General features: G+C 32.2%; 1 protein-coding gene across 1 annotated transcript in view; it reads right to left on the bottom strand.

Moving 5' to 3' along the window:
• The window catches only part of LOC105306168 (kelch-like protein 1), a gene marked incomplete at its 5' end in the record, with an annotated part of 207,212 nt that extends 187,311 nt beyond the window's left edge, over window positions 1-19,901 (bottom strand). The window contains 3 exons of the mRNA XM_011381083.1: window positions 10,060-10,154; window positions 11,487-11,669; window positions 19,819-19,901. Of these exons, the coding sequence (XP_011379385.1) occupies window positions 10,060-10,154; window positions 11,487-11,669; window positions 19,819-19,901 (361 nt within the window). The remainder of the gene's footprint in view (window positions 1-10,059; window positions 10,155-11,486; window positions 11,670-19,818) is intronic.
• Window positions 19,902-21,373: the final 1,472 nt, after the last annotated feature.

Raw genomic sequence — 21,373 nt, 5'->3', positions numbered from 1 at the left:
GTTTGTTAGCATTGTGTACAGTAACTTTTTATAAAAAATTAGTTTTTTTATAGTTTTTTATTGGTTTAGAATTTATTAGTTGAAAGTTCCATAAATTCATGTTTCATATAACACATTTACTGAATTATCTTACTAGGTCTTTTGATTTTGATATTTTTTCCTCTATGTAGATGATTATGTCATCTGCAAATACTCTCCTTTTACCTGTTCCTGTTCATTCTCAATAAATCTTTTTCTTTTGTTTTCTTAAAACCTCATTCAGGACCTCCAGTGTTGTGTTAAACAGTAGCTGTATCAAGGAAGAGCCTTTGTGTTTTTTTCCTGTCATAAAAGGAACACTTTTAAAGATTCTCCTTTTAGTAGGATGTTTGTTGACTTTATTGAGTCAGGAAAACTTCTTTTGTTTCTAGCTTTGCTAAATACTTTTATAATATATGGGTGTTAAAATTCTTAAAAGGCCTCTTTTTTTCTGAATCTAAATTATCTTTAGGATTTTTCTATTTATAGACATAAGGGAAATTAACCTATAATTTTCTTTTCTTCTATTTAGTTATCTGTATCTTGAATCAAGATTATACAAACCTCATAAAATAAACTGGCAGCTTCAACTCTTTAATTTTGTATAATAACTTATAGAAGGAAACAATTAATTTTTCTTTTAAGATGTTCTAGAATTTATCTGAAAAACATCTTGGTTTGGCTATTTTGGGAAAAGATGACATTTTAATCTCATTTCAATTATTGAATAAGCCACAAGACTTATTTATGCGCTCTATTTCTTCATCAACTTTTGCATTTTACATTTTTAAAGAATTTACCCATTTTATTTAGGTTCTAAAATTTATTAATGTATATTGTTTATATTGGGTTTAGTTCTTTCTACAAATTTATATTTCTTTTTTTATTTGTTCCATTTGTTTTTTGGGGGGATAATCTTTTGTTGTCTTTTGTTTTATCTTATTCATTAACACTTTAAGTATATCTTTTTCCATGTTTGCATGATTTTTTTAAGTGGTTCTCTTGAGTAGGGACGAGAATTGTTTTCTCTGTAAAAAGCCAGATATTAAGTATTTTAAACATTGAGAGTTATGCGTATAGTTTCACATAGTTTCTTTAAATTTTTTTTTAATTGATAAAAAATACAAAAGTGAATTTTAGCTTATGAGTCATACAAAACAAGATGCATGCCATATTTGGCCCCTGTATAGAAGTTTACTGACTCTGTCTAGATGTTACAATATTGATCTTTAACAACATCTTAGCATCAAATATAATTATACTCTATGAATATTGTAAGAAACCTACAATATCATAATTCTGCTTACCCCCTCTTGCTCAGTCAAGATAATTTTTAAAGAGTATATATGCGAAAGTAAAAATTTATTTTACATTTATCCTTTACTTTTTCTGAGGCTCTTTATTTCTGAAGAAATGGGCTTCAATATGGAAACAATATCCTTCAATCAAAGACATTTCTTTAGCATTTCTTGTAGTGCAGGCCTGATAACAATAAATTCTCTTAGCTTTTATTTATATGAAAATGTCTTTATTTTGCTGCATTGAAAATATCATATAAAATTTATTTCACTTGATATAGAATTCCAGATTGAGAGAATTGCTGTTTTCCTTTGGGACTAGAAAAATAATACTCTTTTATGACCTAGAATCCGTTGTTTCCAACAGAAAATCAGATTTCCTTTTATAGTTATTTTCTTGATTTACTATGTCACTATCTCTAATGGTTTTTATTTTTTTCTCTTTATCTTAGTGTTTTAGCAGTTTAACTTTGATATTTCTAGTTGCTGTTACTTAATATTTACTCTGCTTATGATTTTCTGAGCTTCCTAGAGCAGTGGATGAATATTTTTGATCAAGTTTAGAAAATATCTGCAAATAGTTTCTAATTTTTTCACCCAATTCATTTTCAAATTCTTTCTAGGATTTCAATTACATATATGTTTCAATAATTAAGAGTGTGTCACAGATTGTTAAGTCTCAGCTCATTTTTCTCTTAAACTTTCTTTTACTCTTTATTGTACTATAGATCATTTCTAGTGACTTGAATTTTTCCAAATCTCTCCTGATAGTCTCATTTTCTTATTCATTATATTCATCTTTTTCTATATATATTTTAAATTGCATTCATAGTTGTTTTACTGCCCTTTACTGATTATTTTAACACCGGGATCATCTCTAGGTTAATTTTAATTGACTGATTTTACTCTTGACAATGAATTATATTCTCCTGCTTTTCTCATGTATTATAGATTTCAGTTGTATAATGGATATTGTGCCCCACCCCCAAAAAAAGTTGAGACTAAAAAGGGAACATCACTCTAGTTTTTAATTATTTAACAGCTTTTTAATAGCTTTAAGGAAAAAAAATTTCTTTTTTTTCTGGTGATTTTTGTTGTTTAAATAAGAAGGAAGATTTTTCATGAACTTTGATATCCTAAGTGGAAATATAAATTTAAGAAACATTGAGTAAAACACTTAACAATATATCATGATTCTAAAAAAACAGAGAACTTAAAAAAGAAGTGCACTGTACTTAAGAGATGTGTTTTTCACAGTTGTTTGAATTAAAAATTCTGAAATTCTTTCTGTTTAGAGTAGAATAGAGGAAATTAGTACATTCTTGAGGATTATCAAGAAAAGGTTACTCACTGATGGAAAATAGAGTTACAAATACAGATAGGGAGAAGACTAAAATAAAAGCTATGATGTCAGATTGAAATCAGAGGTATCAGTGTAAAATTATAGTTCCTAATATTAAATGGAAATACTTAATTTTCGTGTACGTGTATGAGTGTACATGTGCGTACACTAAGGGCTCCTTGCTAAAAGAACAGAAATATCCATTATTAAATAAGTAAGAAAATGCTTAAAAAGTGATGGGGATATATCAAAAGAACTAAATATGGTGCTTAAATTTGTAAACTAAGCAACTTGACAGGAAACTCTGGATGTACTTTTCTTTCTAAGAACATTGTAAGGTAAAGGAGAGGAAGAAAGGTTAATACAGGGCACTGTAATCTAAAAGTTTTCGTGATTCAAATCAGGAAATTTTTTTCTATATTATTTATTTTGCAATTATTTCTGCTATATATTTTATTTCTGTATAATATAAGTCAAGAGTATGGTGAAAATTAACTTTCACTAAGAGAGATAGTCCTTTTAACTAAAAAAATCCTTCAACATATACTTTATGCATTTAAGAAGTACTTTATATGAGAGATTATTTTAATTATTCTATTAATATTAATGCCTATGGTGATAACATGTTAAAAATATTTGAAATTATCAGTTTGTGACACATTTCATTGGGCAGTTAGTAACTAAACTGTCAATTCTCAAAGAATAACCAAATAATTGAGGCACAGATATCTTAAAATATTTATTATATACCAATTAAAAAAATCAGTTTTATCATAGGAACTAAATATATCATTGTATGATGTGAAAACAAATTGTAATAAACGCGAGGGAGATATATCTTTTCTAGAACTTAAGAAGTATATTGACATAAAATTAACAATTTTGATCTTACACATATAAAGTCTTGATTTGCAACAGGGCCCCATCCATATAGAGATAAATATTATGAGAACTATAGAATTCAACGTTAAATAATTACATGAAATCTTCTCAATCACTATAACATACAGAACACTGCTAACTCAAAAAGAGAAGTGTAGAAAAGTTTATGCTGCATTTGGATTTAGTGACATGTAAAATTTGCATTAGATTTTAGAAGAGGGATGTAATGAATAGCACAAAGTAATATCTTTACATATGTGCATAATCGCTTCTCTTAATGCAAGGGAAGCAGGAGTAAAAAATACACAGAAAAGTGGATACATGCAGTCACTCTGGAAAATCTCTTATTGAGGACACCACAAGTGTATTTCCTTTGAAATCTATTAAACTTTTCTAAATCCACTCCAATTTATCGTGGTGTTTGACATTGTTGACCTCCCACACCATCTTTAAATCCCTTTTTAGCTAACTCAGTACAGATGTCCTTATCTCAGCTTACTTCTGATTCACTGGCTTCTCGTCTTTCTCTTACTCCTTGACCTTTTCATTACTCCAGGTTTTCAATCAGGCTTTTAAAAGTTTGCCTTAACACTCACTGATTCAGAATTATTTTTGTGCATGGCCTTAATGAATACTGTAATGGTAGTTTTATATCTAGCCTTGTCTCTGGAATGCCTGTAGAAACTTCTCACCAGATATCCCAGTAGTATGTCGGTATGCCCTAAACTAAATAAAAGCCTTTCCTGTGAGGTTTTCTTTCATTTTTGCTTCCCTGATTCTAATTGATGCACCACCAATATATTGAACTTTCATAGTAGATATTATAAAATCATTGTTTATGTCTCCTTCTCCTTTATTGCCTATATCATAAGACTCAAAATCCATCTTTTCTTTTGTATTGGACTTTGTGGCTGCCCTGTCCAGAGCTCCTTTATGTGACACAACTATGTACCCAGCACCGCTGACATTAGCACCTACCTGCTCTCAGCTACTCCTTCTCCAGAAACACACTTGGCCAAACAGGAGCTACCTCCCTGGGAATTTATGTGGTCCTGCTCCTCTCTTCTCATCCGTCAACCTCCCCAACCTTCCCTCTCTCCACCTGCAACTGGGCCCAGTGGCAATGACTAATAGAACCTGGATATAACGTACTGTCCCTTTTCCTTAGGGCAGGACTAACTCTGCGGCAAGTCATACTCCAGAGATTTTGGGGAGTTAAAGATGAAGCAAGGTTCCAACTGAGACAACATCCTTTATCTGCTCTTTCTTCTGCCATATCTTGCTTCTTTTCTTCTGAGGACACTCCTTAAATAAACCATGCACACTGAATTCCAGTCTCAATTTCTACTTCCAGGGAACTTGACTCATGCCCTTGTTCTTCAAAATATTTCTCAGTTCATCTTTTTCTCAGTATTTGTGTAGTCCTCATTTCATGCCTGCATTAACTCTAAGAGTTTCCTAGACCATAAACTAGTTTCTGCGGTGCTCATTTTTTTGTGCATTTTCTAAAGCTGTACCATTTTTCAGAGCTGTCTTTGTAAATTATGATAGGCAGACTGTTACAATTGTTAATGCATTACTTCTATTGCTAGACTGCCTGAGTTTGAATTCTATTTTCACCACTTATTAAATGTATAACTTGGGTGAATGTCTTAATTTCTCCATTTCTCAATTTTCTATTGTGTAAGAAAAAGAGTAGAGAAAAATAGGTATGTTCTTTCTTTTCAGAACAAAATGGGTTAGTATATGCAAAGCTCTTCAAACAAGGCCTGGCACAAAATCAACACAGTGAATGTTAACTAGCATTATTATTATTATTGACAATTATATTACTCCTCTCTTCAAGAATCTACATGAGCTTCTAATTATACTCATCATTTCAAATCCAGACTTCTCTCCTGGTTTTCAGGGTATATTATAATCACTTTTGTCCTACTTTTGAGACTTAATTTTGCAGTATTTTCTAATAACTACTCTCCACTTTCACGAATCCAATACCTCATAATTTGAACATAAATTATTTACTTATGAATTTTTCCATATTATTCTCACTATCTAAAATAGCATATCTGTTCTTTTTCATTAGACTGACCTCAAACAGAATTTCTCTGAAAAACTATCATAATACTTAGTTGAGTGTCTAATATACCAACATATTACAGTATTAGATTATTCTGAATTTGACTATATATTTATCTTTACAGTATGTTTTAAACTTTCATGTGTTTTTGTTACTAATTAAACTCTTTTCATTTCAGCTTAAAGAACACCTTTCAGCATTCCTTGTATGGCAGGTCTATGGCGATGTACTCTCTCAGCTCATGATCCTTGTTGCCTTGTATTAGAGTCTATACATTTAAGGAAGCACGTGCCTCTTCCAGTCTTTACAGATTAGCTTGCACAGTCAAAGGCCTTCACTAATCAGCCCATCCAGAGACACTGAGAGGGCCAGCGGTGGTGTCTCAAGGCAGGCGTCCTGCTGGAGCCTTTGCATGGGCAGGTCTGCTGTCTAGTCAGCAGGTGTCAGGACTAGCACTTAAATATACAAGGACCAACCTAGTGCCTGAGTCTGCAGAGGTGGGCCTGGAACCTGGGTCACTAGGGTGGGCTTGGCACTTGAGTCTGAGGTGATTGGCCTGAGACCTGGGTCTGTGTGTGTGTGGACACGGATCCTAGGTCAACAAAGGCCAACCAGGCAATCGGGATAATTGGCATCTGGGTCCACAGGGTCTCATTTTGTACTAGGGTTCTCTGGGAGCCTGATTTCATGGGAGCCAGAGTGGAGGGTTGTGCCATTGCGTCTGGCTTGGTGTTAGGCTCAGCCTGGAGCTTGGGGTCTCCAGAGTTAACCTGTAACCTGAGAGCTTTGGTACCCTGAAGGGTCTGCTGAGGCTGGTTTGGTTCTGGGACAAGCACAGATCCTAGATTCACGGGAGCCAGTCTCAAGTCTAGATCTGCAGGGGCCATCCTGGCACTGGGTGGATGGGGAAGGAGTAGGGGAGCGGGGCACAGGAGCTGGCCTGGTGCTGAGGTGGATCAAAAGCCAGGATCTGTGGTAGTTGGCCTGGCTGAGCCAGCCAAGAGCCTGGGTTCGTGGGAGGCCACCTGTCTCCAGGGTTTGAAGGACCCGATTGGGAACCTGGGGGCACAGGAGCCTCCCTGGGTCATAAAAGCAGGTCAACTCTGGAACATACTGGAAGCCTGGGTTCACAAGCCATGGGTAGCCTGGTGCCATGGGTTCTGCCTGGAGCTGTGGGTTGCTTGGGACCACTAAAGCCTTTTTTTATTTCTGAAGTTGGTACAGAGCTGTTATAAACTATCAAGATGATTGAATATCTAGGTGGATGTTACATTGAATAAAACAGAAGAAATGAGTTATTCCTCTATCATCAAAAATTATCTATGTAAGTGAACTTTCCATTGGTACAGAGAAACAGTACTACCCCTGAGTATTAATATCTAAATTACTTATGAAAGTTATTTCTTTTTACTGCACTTAATATGTTTTAAATATTTCTAAATACATCATCTCAACTGTCACTTTTAGCCTCAACTATTTTCATGATACTAGTGCTCAGTAAAGACATAAAAATAATAAATATATTCTTGAAATAGCTAAGTTCACTATTAAACATGGACAAAAATGAAAACAGAATAAGATGCTTCATGAAATGCCCAGTGTTTTGGTCTATAGATCATGATCCTTTTGGTCACCATCACGTACATCTTTTCATTTTTACTTAAGTTTTTATTTGATCATGAATTATTGCATGCTCGTATTAAAGAGTTCAAAGTATATATACATTTGAACTTTTTAAAAAATATATGTTAATCCTTCCCTTATCCTGTGTACAAGCCTTACTCCTCAGGAATAAGCTTTGTTCACCGTATCTTGTATATCCTTCAACGCTGTTTCTATGTACATAAAAGTATAAATAACATTATTTTCAACTCCAAAGATGTTGGCTATTTAAGATTTTCTTATTTATTTCTGTCTAATGTACTTATTCTTAATCATGGCTAAAGGTGGAAAAAATTTTCACAAGTTAAATCACATTTCATTATATACCTGTACAGTATAACAGAGTAGGCCCTAAAAATTACTTAATTCTCTTACCACTGAAAATGTAATAGTCCAGTTATCAATATTGATCTGTCAGTGTAATTTTCAGCATCTGACATCTCTAATAACAGGTTGCCCATTTATCAAAAAATCCTCTATGTTTAGTATTCAGGGATTTACATGTTTTGGTTCACTTGTCACCTGGGCCATTTATGAGAAGTCTATATTTATTTTAGAATTTCTCTAGGATCTAAAGCACAGACAAATTCAGAATTTTGATTATTTTTTCATGCTAAAAATATATTAATGTGTCATCTCAAGTATTATTAGCCATTCAGAGCTAACCTACTTAAAAATATCTCTTGCAATAACCTAAGTTATTTATATAAACATGGGATTTCATAAATACACTGGTAGTTGTGACCTACATCACATATATATACAATAACTGGCATACAAACAAAGGCTTTTATGGAGAACCCATTTATGGTCATAATTTGTCAAATAGAAATTTAATTGAAAGTTTTAAATGATGAGATAATTAATATGAAATTAAATATACATGGTCTTTATGAATAAATATTTAGTGAATACTCATATTTGCTTGCTATGTCTTTCCTGAAAGAACAATAGATCTTAATGCAAATTATTTCCTTTTTATTATTTGAAGTTATTGTCATAGTCCCATATTTTCCAATGGTAATGAATGCAACCTCATATATATTTTACCCAGAGATGATACATAGTTGTGCTAATTAAAATATAGCAGAAAAACTGAAAAATCCATTTGTTTGTTACCATTACTAAGATGATTATTTTGTTAAAGCAAAGAGCTAATTTTTCATTAATTACAATCAATTCATTGTGCAAAAGGATAAGTAAGGAGGTTCAATACACCCACAATTACTGAAAAGAAACTGAAGAGTGATTGTCTTTTTCATGTGTCCTATAAACATTTTTCCACATATTTGTTAATATATGTTTAACTTAGCATCATAGGTATGTAAATTAATTGTAAAATAGATTGTACAAAAGTTTTAAAGCATGATTTAAAGAAAATATAAATACTTATTGAATTAATTTAGCAATTAGTCTTAGATAAAAATTTTTCCTATTTCAGTTAAAGAAATTGTAGATGAATGACAATAATATATTTAATGTGATATCTGCTAAATATATAAAATATTTAAATGTTCAAAATAATATGTATAAAATTAATACAATGCTCAAATGTTTTAGAGTAATCTAAACCAAGAAGCAATTTCAATTTTTTGGCATCTGGATTATTAAAAACAACTTGCATAATTAAATAAATTATTTAGAAAGTAATATTAACAATCTAGATAAAAATAAAGAAAACGATGTAGAATACAATTAATATGGGAGAATTGCTCAATATATTAAAAATGCTTCAAGTGAAAAATATTAAATTACTACCAATGCAAGGCTATAAAATAAGATTCTATAAATTAAATGACTCACTGCTTTCTTTAAAAAAATTAGCTTTTGATGTGTTAATACATTTTTGAGTTGATTGAGTCCTACTTAAACAAATACATATGTAATTATTTAACTAATTTTTAAATTAAATAAAGTAAATTTAGTTACGCTCTCAAATTAAGAATATTTTTTACAATAGAACTTTTATCTAGATGCTATTTCAATGATAGCTTTAGAATAATTTTTATATTTGCCATACATATTACAACACCGGATGTTTCAATATAATGACTATTTGATTTTTAAGGTTTTTTGCAGCAAACGAAGTAAAGGGAAGAAATGGCATTAAGCCCAGAGACACAGGTGAGCTAGGGCTTAAAGACCTGGCTCCCCGATGACCTCTAGAGGATAGGTTATATAGGGAAAAATCATTAGTCATGGTAGCTTAGGGAGTTGGAGTTGTGGGCTATATTGATTAGTCAGGGCTAAGGTAAGAACCAGTCGATCATTGATTGCATCAGGTCCTGATGTCAATGATAGCCTCGCATTCTGCCTTCATGGATCAGAAGCTGAAACATAACTGAGGCAAAGTGTTACCTTTAGTTTGATCAAAACTCTGTTTCTGTAGTCTACAGACTGGAGGCTTTGTTCCTAAGACTGTTTGATACTGACTAGGATCTGATGTCTCAAGGGCTTCATGATTAAGGGACTGGACTTGCAGTGTGTACAAAAGTGGAAGGGTAAGGAAAGAAAAGAAGCAAGTGAGTCATTGTGCTATCAGACTAGACAAGACCAGTTTGAATCAAGGAGAAAGAAGAAAGAAAATGTCATTTTAAGGAAATGAAGTTTTTGCATGGTTACAATTCCCTTCTTTCGTTTGCTCTTTCTTCAGTCTTGTGGGAGAAGGGACAACAACTGCTCTGGCTGTTTCCTGCTGAAAAGAGGCAGATTTGGGGGGTTAGAGCCGTAAAACTGCCTTATATTTAATTGAAAATATTCTTTTGTTCTTGGTTTACCATGAATACTCTGTAGTATCATAATGTTTGCTTTTTCCCTGGGATCCCTACTTTTAGTCTTGAAGATGAGATGTTTAGTCAAAAACATACATCTTCTAACAGAAAACGTAATACAATAAAGATTATCAATATACTGCATTCCTCTAAATAACTCAGAAAAGAGGCTACATCTACATGAACATCTCTGGGGAAGTTGAGACTCAAATCTGTAGAATCATGCAGAAGGCTACTTACCTACAAAAAAGATGTAAAAAAGAAAAAGATTCATTAGATGACCTTTTTCCTGACTATCTTATAATGACTATTTGTTAATTGTTCTCTTGCCAATGATAATGGAACATCGTCGAAATATTTGAAAAATAAGTGTGAATAGTATTTGAATTATTGCCATAGTTATCTGACAGATCGATCTAGATTATTTAAGGTCAAATGTTCCTTCTTATGCATTTCTAGTGTATTGGTTCAAATATAATGTCCACATTTTAATATTATTATCATGGTAGAAATATAGCTTTATTTTTCTGGAAACCTTTTAATAATTCATATTGAGATACATATATATTATCTAGGCAATAAAATTTAAATTTAAAAATATAGGGAAGAGGAGTACAATGAGAATATTTTTGATATGTAGATAATTTACCTTATTGATTTATTAGTATTAGTAGTATTAAATGACCCATCAAGGTAGTCTAAGGCTAGTTATCCGTATATATAACTGTTTAAAATAATCAATATCTAAATTAGAATTCTTTTCACACTTAAAATTCCTAAAAAAAAATCTCAGTAAAAAGTCAACATTAAATTTAATGAATTTTTGTTAAGTAAACATAGTAAATCAATATGCCACAAAATAATCAGATGTCAAGTTTATATAACTTGGAATTATCAATTATGAATATATAAGGAATATTTAAAAGTGTATTAGTTTTCAAAGAGACTGGGCCTTAAGAAGTATATTAATGTCATAAATTAAAGATTTTTAATAAATGCAAAATAAAGATGTCAATATGAAATACTTTGAATTTGCTACTTGAAACAAATAATATATACCCAAGATAACCTTGCTTCTTTCAATTTTGTTAGAAAAGCATATCTCATTTAAGATCTCAGGTACATCTCCTAAGTTAAAATTGATCATTTATTATGATTGTAAATCACATAAGATGGAATATTTATCAACCTTAGTTAGAGGAAATTTAGTTTTGAATTCTTTATATTTGTTTTATTTCTTAAAAAGGTTACTTAAAATGGCATTACAACTCTTGCCCAAAAAGAAGTAAACAAGAGTAAAAGAAAAATACCCAAGCTTTCTTAGAAATATGGATTTTGAATTCTCTAATCATAGGGCATTTTGTAATCTACATACCGGACTATCATTTCTAAACATATGAATTTATATTTCCAATATAGATAGATTACTATACCTATGCGCAGGTATCTTTCGGTTTCCAACAATCAGGATAACATCACAGAGTTGTTGTTGTTTCAAGTAACTTTCCATTTTTCTGAAGGTTTGCTCAGCATGGTGAACGGCCTGATAGAATTCTTCAGAGCTACTGGAGTCCAAATTACTTTGAGGTGTCAGTGAATGGCTAGTTGCTGACAGCCTGTAAACCACATACAAAAAAAGATAGTTTTTATAAAGTGTCACTAATTGTCCAGAACTACATACAGAATTTTATAATTTTAAAGAGAAAAATCAGTGAATCTCTCCTTATGTTTATCATTATTAATATAGGTCAAAAATCTATTTTGGGTTAAACGATTTCTTCTAGGGAGCAATAAGTTAATCATAAATTATCTTCTATGTCTTAAAAAGATTTAAAAGACAGATTATCTGTATTTATTACAGGTAATAGAAACAGGCTCCCAGGTGTTACATAAATTTCTGACTAGATGGATCTCAATTACATATTTAATAGATATAAAAAAACTGTCATTAATATGTTCTACTATACATGACAAGTTGGAGAATTTCACAGAACATTAGGTTATATGAAAATATCGAATGGGAACGAATAAGGAAATATAATAATTTGACTTAAGATAGTGATAGATGAACTGGAAATTACAGATTGGATGAAGAAAACAGTAATCTGAAAAGTAAATAAAAATATTTAAACTAAAATATAAACACATAAAAAGATTAAAAAAACAATAGTTTCAGAAACAAATGAAACATGGTAAGAAATTATATATATGTAATTGTAGTCTTCAAAGCAGGGGGAAAATATGATGAGGCAAAAGTCATCTGAAGAAATAATGGCCATGAGTTTTAAAAATTATGTTGAAAGACATCAAAACACAGATTTTTGAGTCCCATGTAAAACAAAGAACACTACACATCACAGTAAAACCAATGCAAAGCTAAAGAAAAAAAGAACTTTCTTAGAAGTTGCCAGAAAACATGTTCCCCAAATCATTTAATGAGGCAAATATAATATTGATTAAAAACCTTAGGATGTTCCAAAGAAGGTAAATAAATGGCCATTCTCTCTCTTAAATATTCTTGCAAAATATCCTAAGCAAAATATTAGCAGCCAAATATAAAAATGTACGTTAAAAAAAGAAATTCATGTAAAAACTAAATGTATGAAATATATAGTTGATAATGTATCACAACTAAGTTGGACTTAATTAAGGAACACATTTAAGCCATATAACCATCTAATTCATTCACATAGCAATCATCATATTTAATTGGAACCCTTCCTTCTTAAGATTAAAAATGACATTCATTAGTAGTACTTCTAGTCAACATTTTTTTGAATGGCCTTGCAACATAATGTAATAAGGGAAAAAATAAATAAAGCTCATTACAGTTAGATAAGAAAAATATGTAACCGATATTTCTTCCAGAAGATGTGTTTGTACACATAGAAAATCTAAAAGAATCTAAAGACAAGTTTACAAATCTAAATCCTTTAAAATTATGTGTGTTCTCTGTCATCTACAATATTTATATACAGTATGGTTATTTTCATCAGATTTTACAAGTTTTCCCTTAAATATTTAAAACTAATAGAAAGTTTGCTGTGCCATATGTTTGCCTTTCACAAGTTTGCAAATTACCACCCCAGAATATGGTCATTTCCCAGCATATATTTTAGGAATTCAGGCTCAGGCATATGTAGCAAGAAGAGCAGAATTCTTCCATACATTAACACACTGAACAGAAAAGTCACAAAATGCCCTGTAGGATGCATTTTTAAAGTCTACAACGGATTATTATTGGCTCTCAGGTAACTAAGGAGAATCAAGTCAGGACTGTAGGTTGCCAAATAGATCAAAACTGTCCCACTGAGATCATGATGTTTCTGGTCCGGTACCAGACTGCATGGACAGGGTCCAAATGTCAAGATATCAGAGACTGCCCTGCAGAATGGCTCTAGATTGAGTTAAAGGAGATATGGGATAAAGGCTCCATTCAGATCCTTATGTTAATTTACTACAAGTTAAATAACAGACATAGGGCAGGAAATTTTACACCTCGCTAAGAATTTCATAGCCTGGGAATGATTATCAAGAAAATACTTTATTTTCAAGTCATCCAAGTTATGATGGATACATGTTCGAGCAAACAGTGAAAGAAATACAATAATACAGTTTTAGACCTTGGTGAAACCGTAGACATAAAATGAACAAGACATAGAATTTGACAGGACTAACAAAGTCAAAAAGCTAATTACTGTCAAGATAGTACGTTCTTTTACGTAATTTAGGTACACTAACAAATATCAACTACTATATGGACTTGGGCCTTGTCTGAAGAATTTATAAGTAATTTGAAGGAATAAGTTATAAAAGAACAGAGAGCTAGAAACTGGTCTCTAAACCATTTTTTTTTTCAGCGTTTATGTTTACTTATAGATTTTTTTTTCTAAAAGTTCTCATGCTTTGAATTTCTCCATATTATATCTGAAAATAAGTCACTTTTCTTGAAGTTTGGTTGATCTGTCAGAGAAATGGATAGGCTTGTTTGACTTGATCTTCTCCCTATGAAGTCACTGTCACGGTGCTTGAATATTTCCTCATAAATCGTGTCCTGATCTCAGGCTTGACTCCAGATTTAAAAAGGTGTTTCCACATCAGAACAGTTACGATTTTTAAGCTAAGGATCATTATTTAATGATATTCATCACATATTCAGTCTTATTATTTTAATAAATGATACCTTAAAATTTTAGGAAATAGCTTATGTCTTTACGATGTGCCTTATAAATACTAAGTAAGAAATCTGACATTTGATTATTTCTATTATTGCCTAATTTTTATATCTTGGCCTACATAAATTATATAGAGTCTTTTCAATCTGAGACTCTATCAGATGTTAAGATCTGACACTGTAATCTTTATTTTTATTGTGGCCCCAAAACAAAAAGCTTTAAGTTACAAGAAATGCAATTTTAAACAACCAATATGACTTTATTCCATCAGAATTTAAACATGCTTAAGATTACCCCAACCTAAGATATATAAAACAATAAAATGAACAAAAATTTTTCTTGATCTCATGAACTACTCAAGCCATAGCTATTCCTCTCTATTTTCTTTCACATTCATATGTCTTGGATGTGAACTTTCATATGTCTTGGATGTGAACACTTATTATCTTCATTCCTCTGAACTTCTCAATCCATTGCAATTTTATTACACACCCATGTAATAAAACTACTTTTGCCAAGGGCACTAGTGTCTTTTTCAGTGTGACTTTATTAGGTTTCATTTCCTATCTTAATTGCTGAGAACTAACCAACATATATTCCTGTTCCTGTGCTAATCAATTCAGGGTTAAACATTATTTACTTTCCCTGTACCAAACAATTCTGAGATGAAGCATATTTTCCTATTTTTGTGCTAAACAATATTGAGATCGGGCAGAAATAATTTAGCTGTTACATCAGGAAATAGTTATTTCTAGAAGATTAGACTGTGAATTAACTTTTAAAAAGCTACAAAATCCAGCAATTACTCATTTGTTTTCACTTTAAAATACCCACCTATGTGCCGATCTAAAGCTATTACATCATAAATTTTGCCTACTGCCAACGAGGCCCCAGCCTTCAACACTTCCCTAGATACATATTGTAAGTTCTTATACGATGTGAAACTTTTAAAATTTTTAATACCCTCAGCTGAAGCTCTAATTCTAGCCATAGTAAGTAATTTCTGCAATAAGTCACATCTTTCTTCTATAGTTTTTACACACATATTTTTCTTATGACCTTCACAGCACTCTGATGCTAATTATGTAGCATGGTTTAAATATATCTCTAGTATGTAGAATATTTTAGGAGTACAAGAACTATTTGTTGAATAAATGAGTGAAGAACATTCTATGAGAAGATAGCCTTGGCCACATGCCAATTTTAACGTTATGATTTTTTTCTTGATTTGTTTCACAGAACACAAAAATATGTTTTTGGTAAAAGAATTTATATCTCCAAGTCCAACAAAGTGCCTGACACACAGAGGGCTGTTAGAAAATGTTTGCGTGAATTGCTATTTTCTTGCATTTTCTAGTATTACATTTGTGTACGTTGTGAAAATATTAAAGAATATACTAAATATACTATGGAAAACAAAAGTTTTTTTAAAAAGATATGATACATTTCTTTCAAGCAACGATTCCTGACTAAGACTAGATCTCAGCCTTTTATTATTATTTATTTAATGTCAGTGAAAAAGAGTGGAACTAAAATGGCAAAACATATTTGCAGTTGTTTTCTGCTTTCTCTTGAGTAATTAGGTAGCTTTTGTTTTGAGAGAATAATATAAAGACCATCTCTATAATATCAAATAAAGGCATTACCTACACACCATTCTTGAGCAAGACTTGAATGTAGTGAATATATTTTAATTTAAGTGAAAAAATAACTTTATTTTAGCCCTGCAAAGTATGCATTGCAGGCAACGTATATCTCTTAAAATTATGTTTCCATTGGAAAAAATATTTTAACTTTTAAAAATATTTCTTAGAAGTAAAAAGTTTATTTTTTACATTGCTTAAATGTGTTATGTGAAGCACATATTATTTCTGTATTAAAACCATAATATCATTTTTATAAATCATTATTACAAACAACATAAAAAATCAAAAATTGGCCCAAAAGTTTCATACAATAAAGTAAAACATTTCAAACCTATTTAACAAAAGACTTCTACCTAGAGTTAATATTTTGTTATAAAAAAGAAAGAAAAACCTGAACAAGCCTGATCCCGTCTGACCTCGGAAGCTAAGCAGGGTTGGGCCTGATTAGTACTTGGACGGGAGACCACCTAAGAAGACCAGGTGCTGCACGCATAAAAAATAAAACAATAATAAAAAATAAAAAGTAAATGAGAGATTGTAAGCTGACAAGGTCCTTTCAGTCTGTGAGGTCAACCAAGGGTTGCCTCACCTTAAAAAAAAAAAGGAAGAAAAAAAGAAAGAAAAGGGAAAATATTTAAATAAATAAATACATGTATAAAAATTAACTTTGTATTATTATAGTGGTAAAGAATGAAACATCATCATATATTAATATGACAGAATAAACTAGTACTCAAAATAAATATCTCATTATGTTAAACACTAATTTACCATATTTTAAAAACCCCCAAGAGAGAAGTTTATATCTAGGAAATATTATAATGGATAAAGTTCAAGCACCAGGTGCTACTACTTAGAAACAAGAAAAATGAATATAGTCATTAGTGTTGCTTCTGGGTACGATTTTCTTTTACAAGATAATTGGAATTTTAAGTAAGACTTTTATCAGAAGTATTGAAACACACTACACACACACACACACACACACACACACACACACACACACACACACATATACCACACACACTTTGTTAAGACAGAACATAAAAGGAACAACTTATGGACCAAAGAAGAGTATATATGCTAAGCTTCATCAGTTCCTGAATTCTGAATCTCAACTAATTTACCTGTAAAATAATTTACTGTTAATAAACTTCCTCATAGGACATTTGTGGGGAAAAATATATATTTGAAGCTGCTTTGTAACTTAAAACATTAAGTATATTTCCAAAGAAATGCCAGATGTAAACATTTGACAAATAGTATTTGTGAAATAAAAAGAGTACTTTTATTAACTAGGTGCATCATACACCTACAACATGTTGCTTGAAAAATTATATCTACTTTTAATCATAAGTAATCATATAAAACATAAATAATACATTTGTTATTTTCCCCTTTTAAATTTTAAAACACACAATCCATAGGAACATCTATTTTAAATTAAAAGTATTTTAAATGTTTGAAATTACAAAACTGAAATATTTTTCAAAAAATTTAAACTCAAAATAAAGAAAACTTGGTATCTGGAGCATTTGAGCTCTTGGTCCCCAGCATATCTTGTCACTTTGGCTGAAATAAACTCTTATAAAAAAATTTTTAAAAAAGGAAAACTTGGTATCTCATAAAATCCCCATGTGGTTAAGAGCATGATGAGAATGGCTGACAAATAAACTACATTTAGTATTGGAAATTTTCAACAAAAAAAAAGCCAAATCTGGGAAGAAAGGCAACTTCTCAGATAGCTACAGCAAATGTTATAAAATTCTGAAGTGACTCTAATATGAACTGCAGTAAATTGAAATATGAATGATTAATGCAAAGTATGCTCTAAGAAGATAGACCATCCACCAAAGTAATTACAATAATGTGATAACTTGAGTAGCCAGGTACCTGGGAAGTACCTGTAGGAAAAGATTTAGAGAGTATCAGAAAAGGGTTGACCCTTTGATGAAATAAATTGCTGTGGTTCTACTTACCTAGGATTCAGAGAAGTGGTTCTTACATCTATCATGGGCTAATGGAAGCCTGAATTAATAGGGATCCTAGAAATCTATAATGCTAGCTTTTCCCAGTCATGCTGTAGAAGAAGAAATAAATATGATTATGAATATGAGAATGATACAGCTGATCTATCACGGCCAGACTGTTTAGCCATAACTACTGAATGGCCTAGAGAACATTCTTTTCACTGCTAAGAAATTCATTATATGTAAAGCTTTCTGGTGAATAAACTATAAGCTCCGATGACAACTAAATTGAACTCTTTGCTGTCCATGGCAATACTGTACTAGATGATAGTGCTTAAGAATTAGAGACAATGTGGATTTTATTGTCAGTATAGACCACTGCCAGTTGTTTAATCAAGCCAGCCATCTATTTGGGTAAATAAGGTTTTATTGGAATGCAGCCACACTCATTCGATTACGTGTTATCTATGGCTGCTTTCTTGCCACAACAGCAAAGTTGAGTAGTGGTGACAGAGATTATATGCCACCCCCCACACCCATGCCCTGGAAACAAATATGTTTACTGACCCTTTATACAAGAAAAGTTTACTGGTCCCTATTATGATCATAGGAATGGAATGGTGATCAGTAGAATTTACTTATGAACATCTCTGCAAGTAACAAGTTTATCATGAAGTACCTGCATAAAATGGATAGTTCATGAAGTTAACACTTCGTCTATTTAATTGTAAGAAGTATAGTTCTTCTGTAAGACATCTGAGTTGAATCACTGTGGTGAGACTTTATGCTCTCTCCCTAAATTACGTTATTTAAATTAGTTCAGAGATTCACTTTCTTCACTAAGACTGAGTTCTTTTAAGAAAGAACCCTGAAAAGTGCTACAAATCTGTAATGGAAATATTTATCCAGATATTAGAGCCCAGACACTAGAAATGGAAAATGCCAAATATTCCAGAGTTATTAAATATTTTGTATGAATTTAAGCAAGTACTTCATAACTCTAAAATGCCACCATATCCGCCAAAGAGGAAGCCTGTGACAGCCTGGTAATAAATTGCGTATTTGCCCAAGTCTGTATCCCAGTGTGATTACTGGGCTGACAGAGTCCGCTTGCAGTTATTCCCTCAGGCCCAGAACACAATATTGGATAAGATGAATTCAGAAACCTCCACAATTGCATATTGGCTTCTTGACCTACAAACTCAGGTTTATTAATGAACAATCACCACATACCTACTACTGTACTAAATTCAAAGCTATGACCATAAAGAACTAGCAGGTACTAATGCAACATTAAAATATGAAGGGGTAGAGCTTCTATTATACCCCAAATTAATTCATTCATTTGGTAGGTAGAAATTCCAGATGGCTCTTGAATAATAACTAGATTATCAAAAATGTAATCAAGTAGTGAAGGTAATTGTAGCTGACATTCCAGATGTGATATTTTTACAGAGAAAAATCATCACAGCTTATGGCACTTAGTTTGTAGATATAGACTTGGCATAAGACATTTTTTCTCAATCAACCTTATAAGGAAAACAGGAACATCAGCATACTTCTGTTTCTTACCTCAGAGGAATGATAACTCTTCTTCTCCCTATACTTTGCAAGAACTCTGATCACTCTGATATCCCATAAAACATCACATATTTCCATGACATCTGTGATATTATGATCATTGGATCTCGTGGGTAGGAAATAGCACATATACTAAATGTCTTACTTGCCAGTGGGTAGGAGAAAAATCCTGCAAAATGTAAAGGCTCTGTCACACTGGTGAAAATTCTGAGGGTACAATATTTTGAGTATGTTAAGAAATTATCATTAAAGTGAAAGACTTAAGGTAATATTGTTCAGACCTAACTAACAAAATATAGGTGTTCTATACTCAAGGATTTGCCAATAAACAAGTTTATTGCTAACTTTGACTAACTCACAAGTTTATTACTAACTCACAAGTTTATTACTAACTTTGACTGAGGCTCCGAGCAAGAAAGACTCTGCTGTAGATTCAAGCTGTTGAACAAGCTTTTCTGCATCTTGGGCCTTATGTCCTAGAAGATCAAATAGTAGTAGAAGAGTTGTGGCCAATAAGGATGCTATAAGGACCCTATGGCAGGCTGTCCAATGAAAGAATTATATCCCAGAAAGACTTTGTGAATGGAATCATAGTTCCTCTTCTAATAAACATCCCAATGTGGGAATCATTTCCTGGTTTACTGTTAGGTCACAGAGGAGACTGAATGCTGACCAAGAGGTGAGTGTGAAATGACCAGCCCATTATAATTACAAAATCATAAAAAGGGATCACTATATAGAATTGGTATGTGTGAGAATGGGCTGTAGAGGTCCAGAAGTAAGTTGCATGAACACGTGGCTCAGACTCCCTGGTACCTATTTGTGCTGTTTTATCACTTCTACTTCAACAAATACCTAGAACTGATAGTAAGGTAATTAAAATAACCTTAGGCATGGACATACAGATCAAGAGAGAAAATAGAGAGAAAATAATTGAATTATGTTCATAAAGACTGTTCAAACCAGTAACAGTTTCCAGTTATGGAAAAGGAGATGGTATTAGACTTGCCCTAAGCTCCATAAATAAGTATAAAACTGAACCAAATGTCTGTGATAACTGTTTTCAGCTGTTGGACAATAGGCAGTGCAGGACTGAAATCTCCTTTAGAAGGTAAACATACAAGATGAGCTGCACTCTAGCTCTCTCTGCCTAGGGGCCATTTTTCAACTGTGGGATAGGAGGCTGAGCTTAAGTAGAACATTTTGGTGCCATTAAGCAGGAGGATCATAAATTGAAGTTTGGGCTGATAAAGCATTAAAACTATGGAACAATGCAATGGAAAAGAGGGGCCTGTCCAGAGGTGAGGTCCAGCGTAGTGTCTAGAAGTATGTGGAGTGATTCTCTATAGGTCCCTGTCCAAGGGTTGGGCTGCACATACATAGGGTGAGACTTTACAAGACCTAGCAGAGAGGGCTGTTACCTGGCTAAGAGCAGAGATAGATGAGGTCACACAGTACTGGTAGCCTTGGCATAGAAGTTTTGGTTCAGAGTGGGAAACCTTATAATGTGGCATTCTACTGAGCTGCTGGAAAGATCATATCTTAGGAGTAAGAACCACACAATAGAGTAAGAGCTAAACTATGCCCACCCTAAAAGCCGACAGTCAAACCTCAATGTTATCAAAACAGGCTACCAGTAAAATAACTACCTAACAGAACAAACTTTAACACTTTAAGACAGCATAATGCATACTCCTTATTATATAAACACAATGTCTATCATACTATAAAAATGACTGAACATGTGAAGAAGAAAAATACATCAAATTTTCAAGAAAAAAAAAAGATAGCAGTCAATAGAAAAAGGTTCTAATATGACCCAGAACTTTGGATAGCAGAGGAAACCTTTAAAGAAGTTATTATATACGTTCAAGTAATTAATGGACATCATAGTCTTAATGCATAATAAGATTAAGGTGATGGAATCAAACAGAAAAAAAAAGCAAAT

This window comes from Pteropus vampyrus, unplaced genomic scaffold (genome assembly GCF_000151845.1).
Source record: "Pteropus vampyrus isolate Shadow unplaced genomic scaffold, Pvam_2.0 Scaffold13, whole genome shotgun sequence".
NCBI classification, from domain to species: domain Eukaryota; kingdom Metazoa; phylum Chordata; class Mammalia; order Chiroptera; family Pteropodidae; genus Pteropus; species Pteropus vampyrus.
The sequence above is the reverse complement of the archived record's forward strand: the minus strand, read 5'-3'. Positions and strand labels throughout refer to the sequence as shown.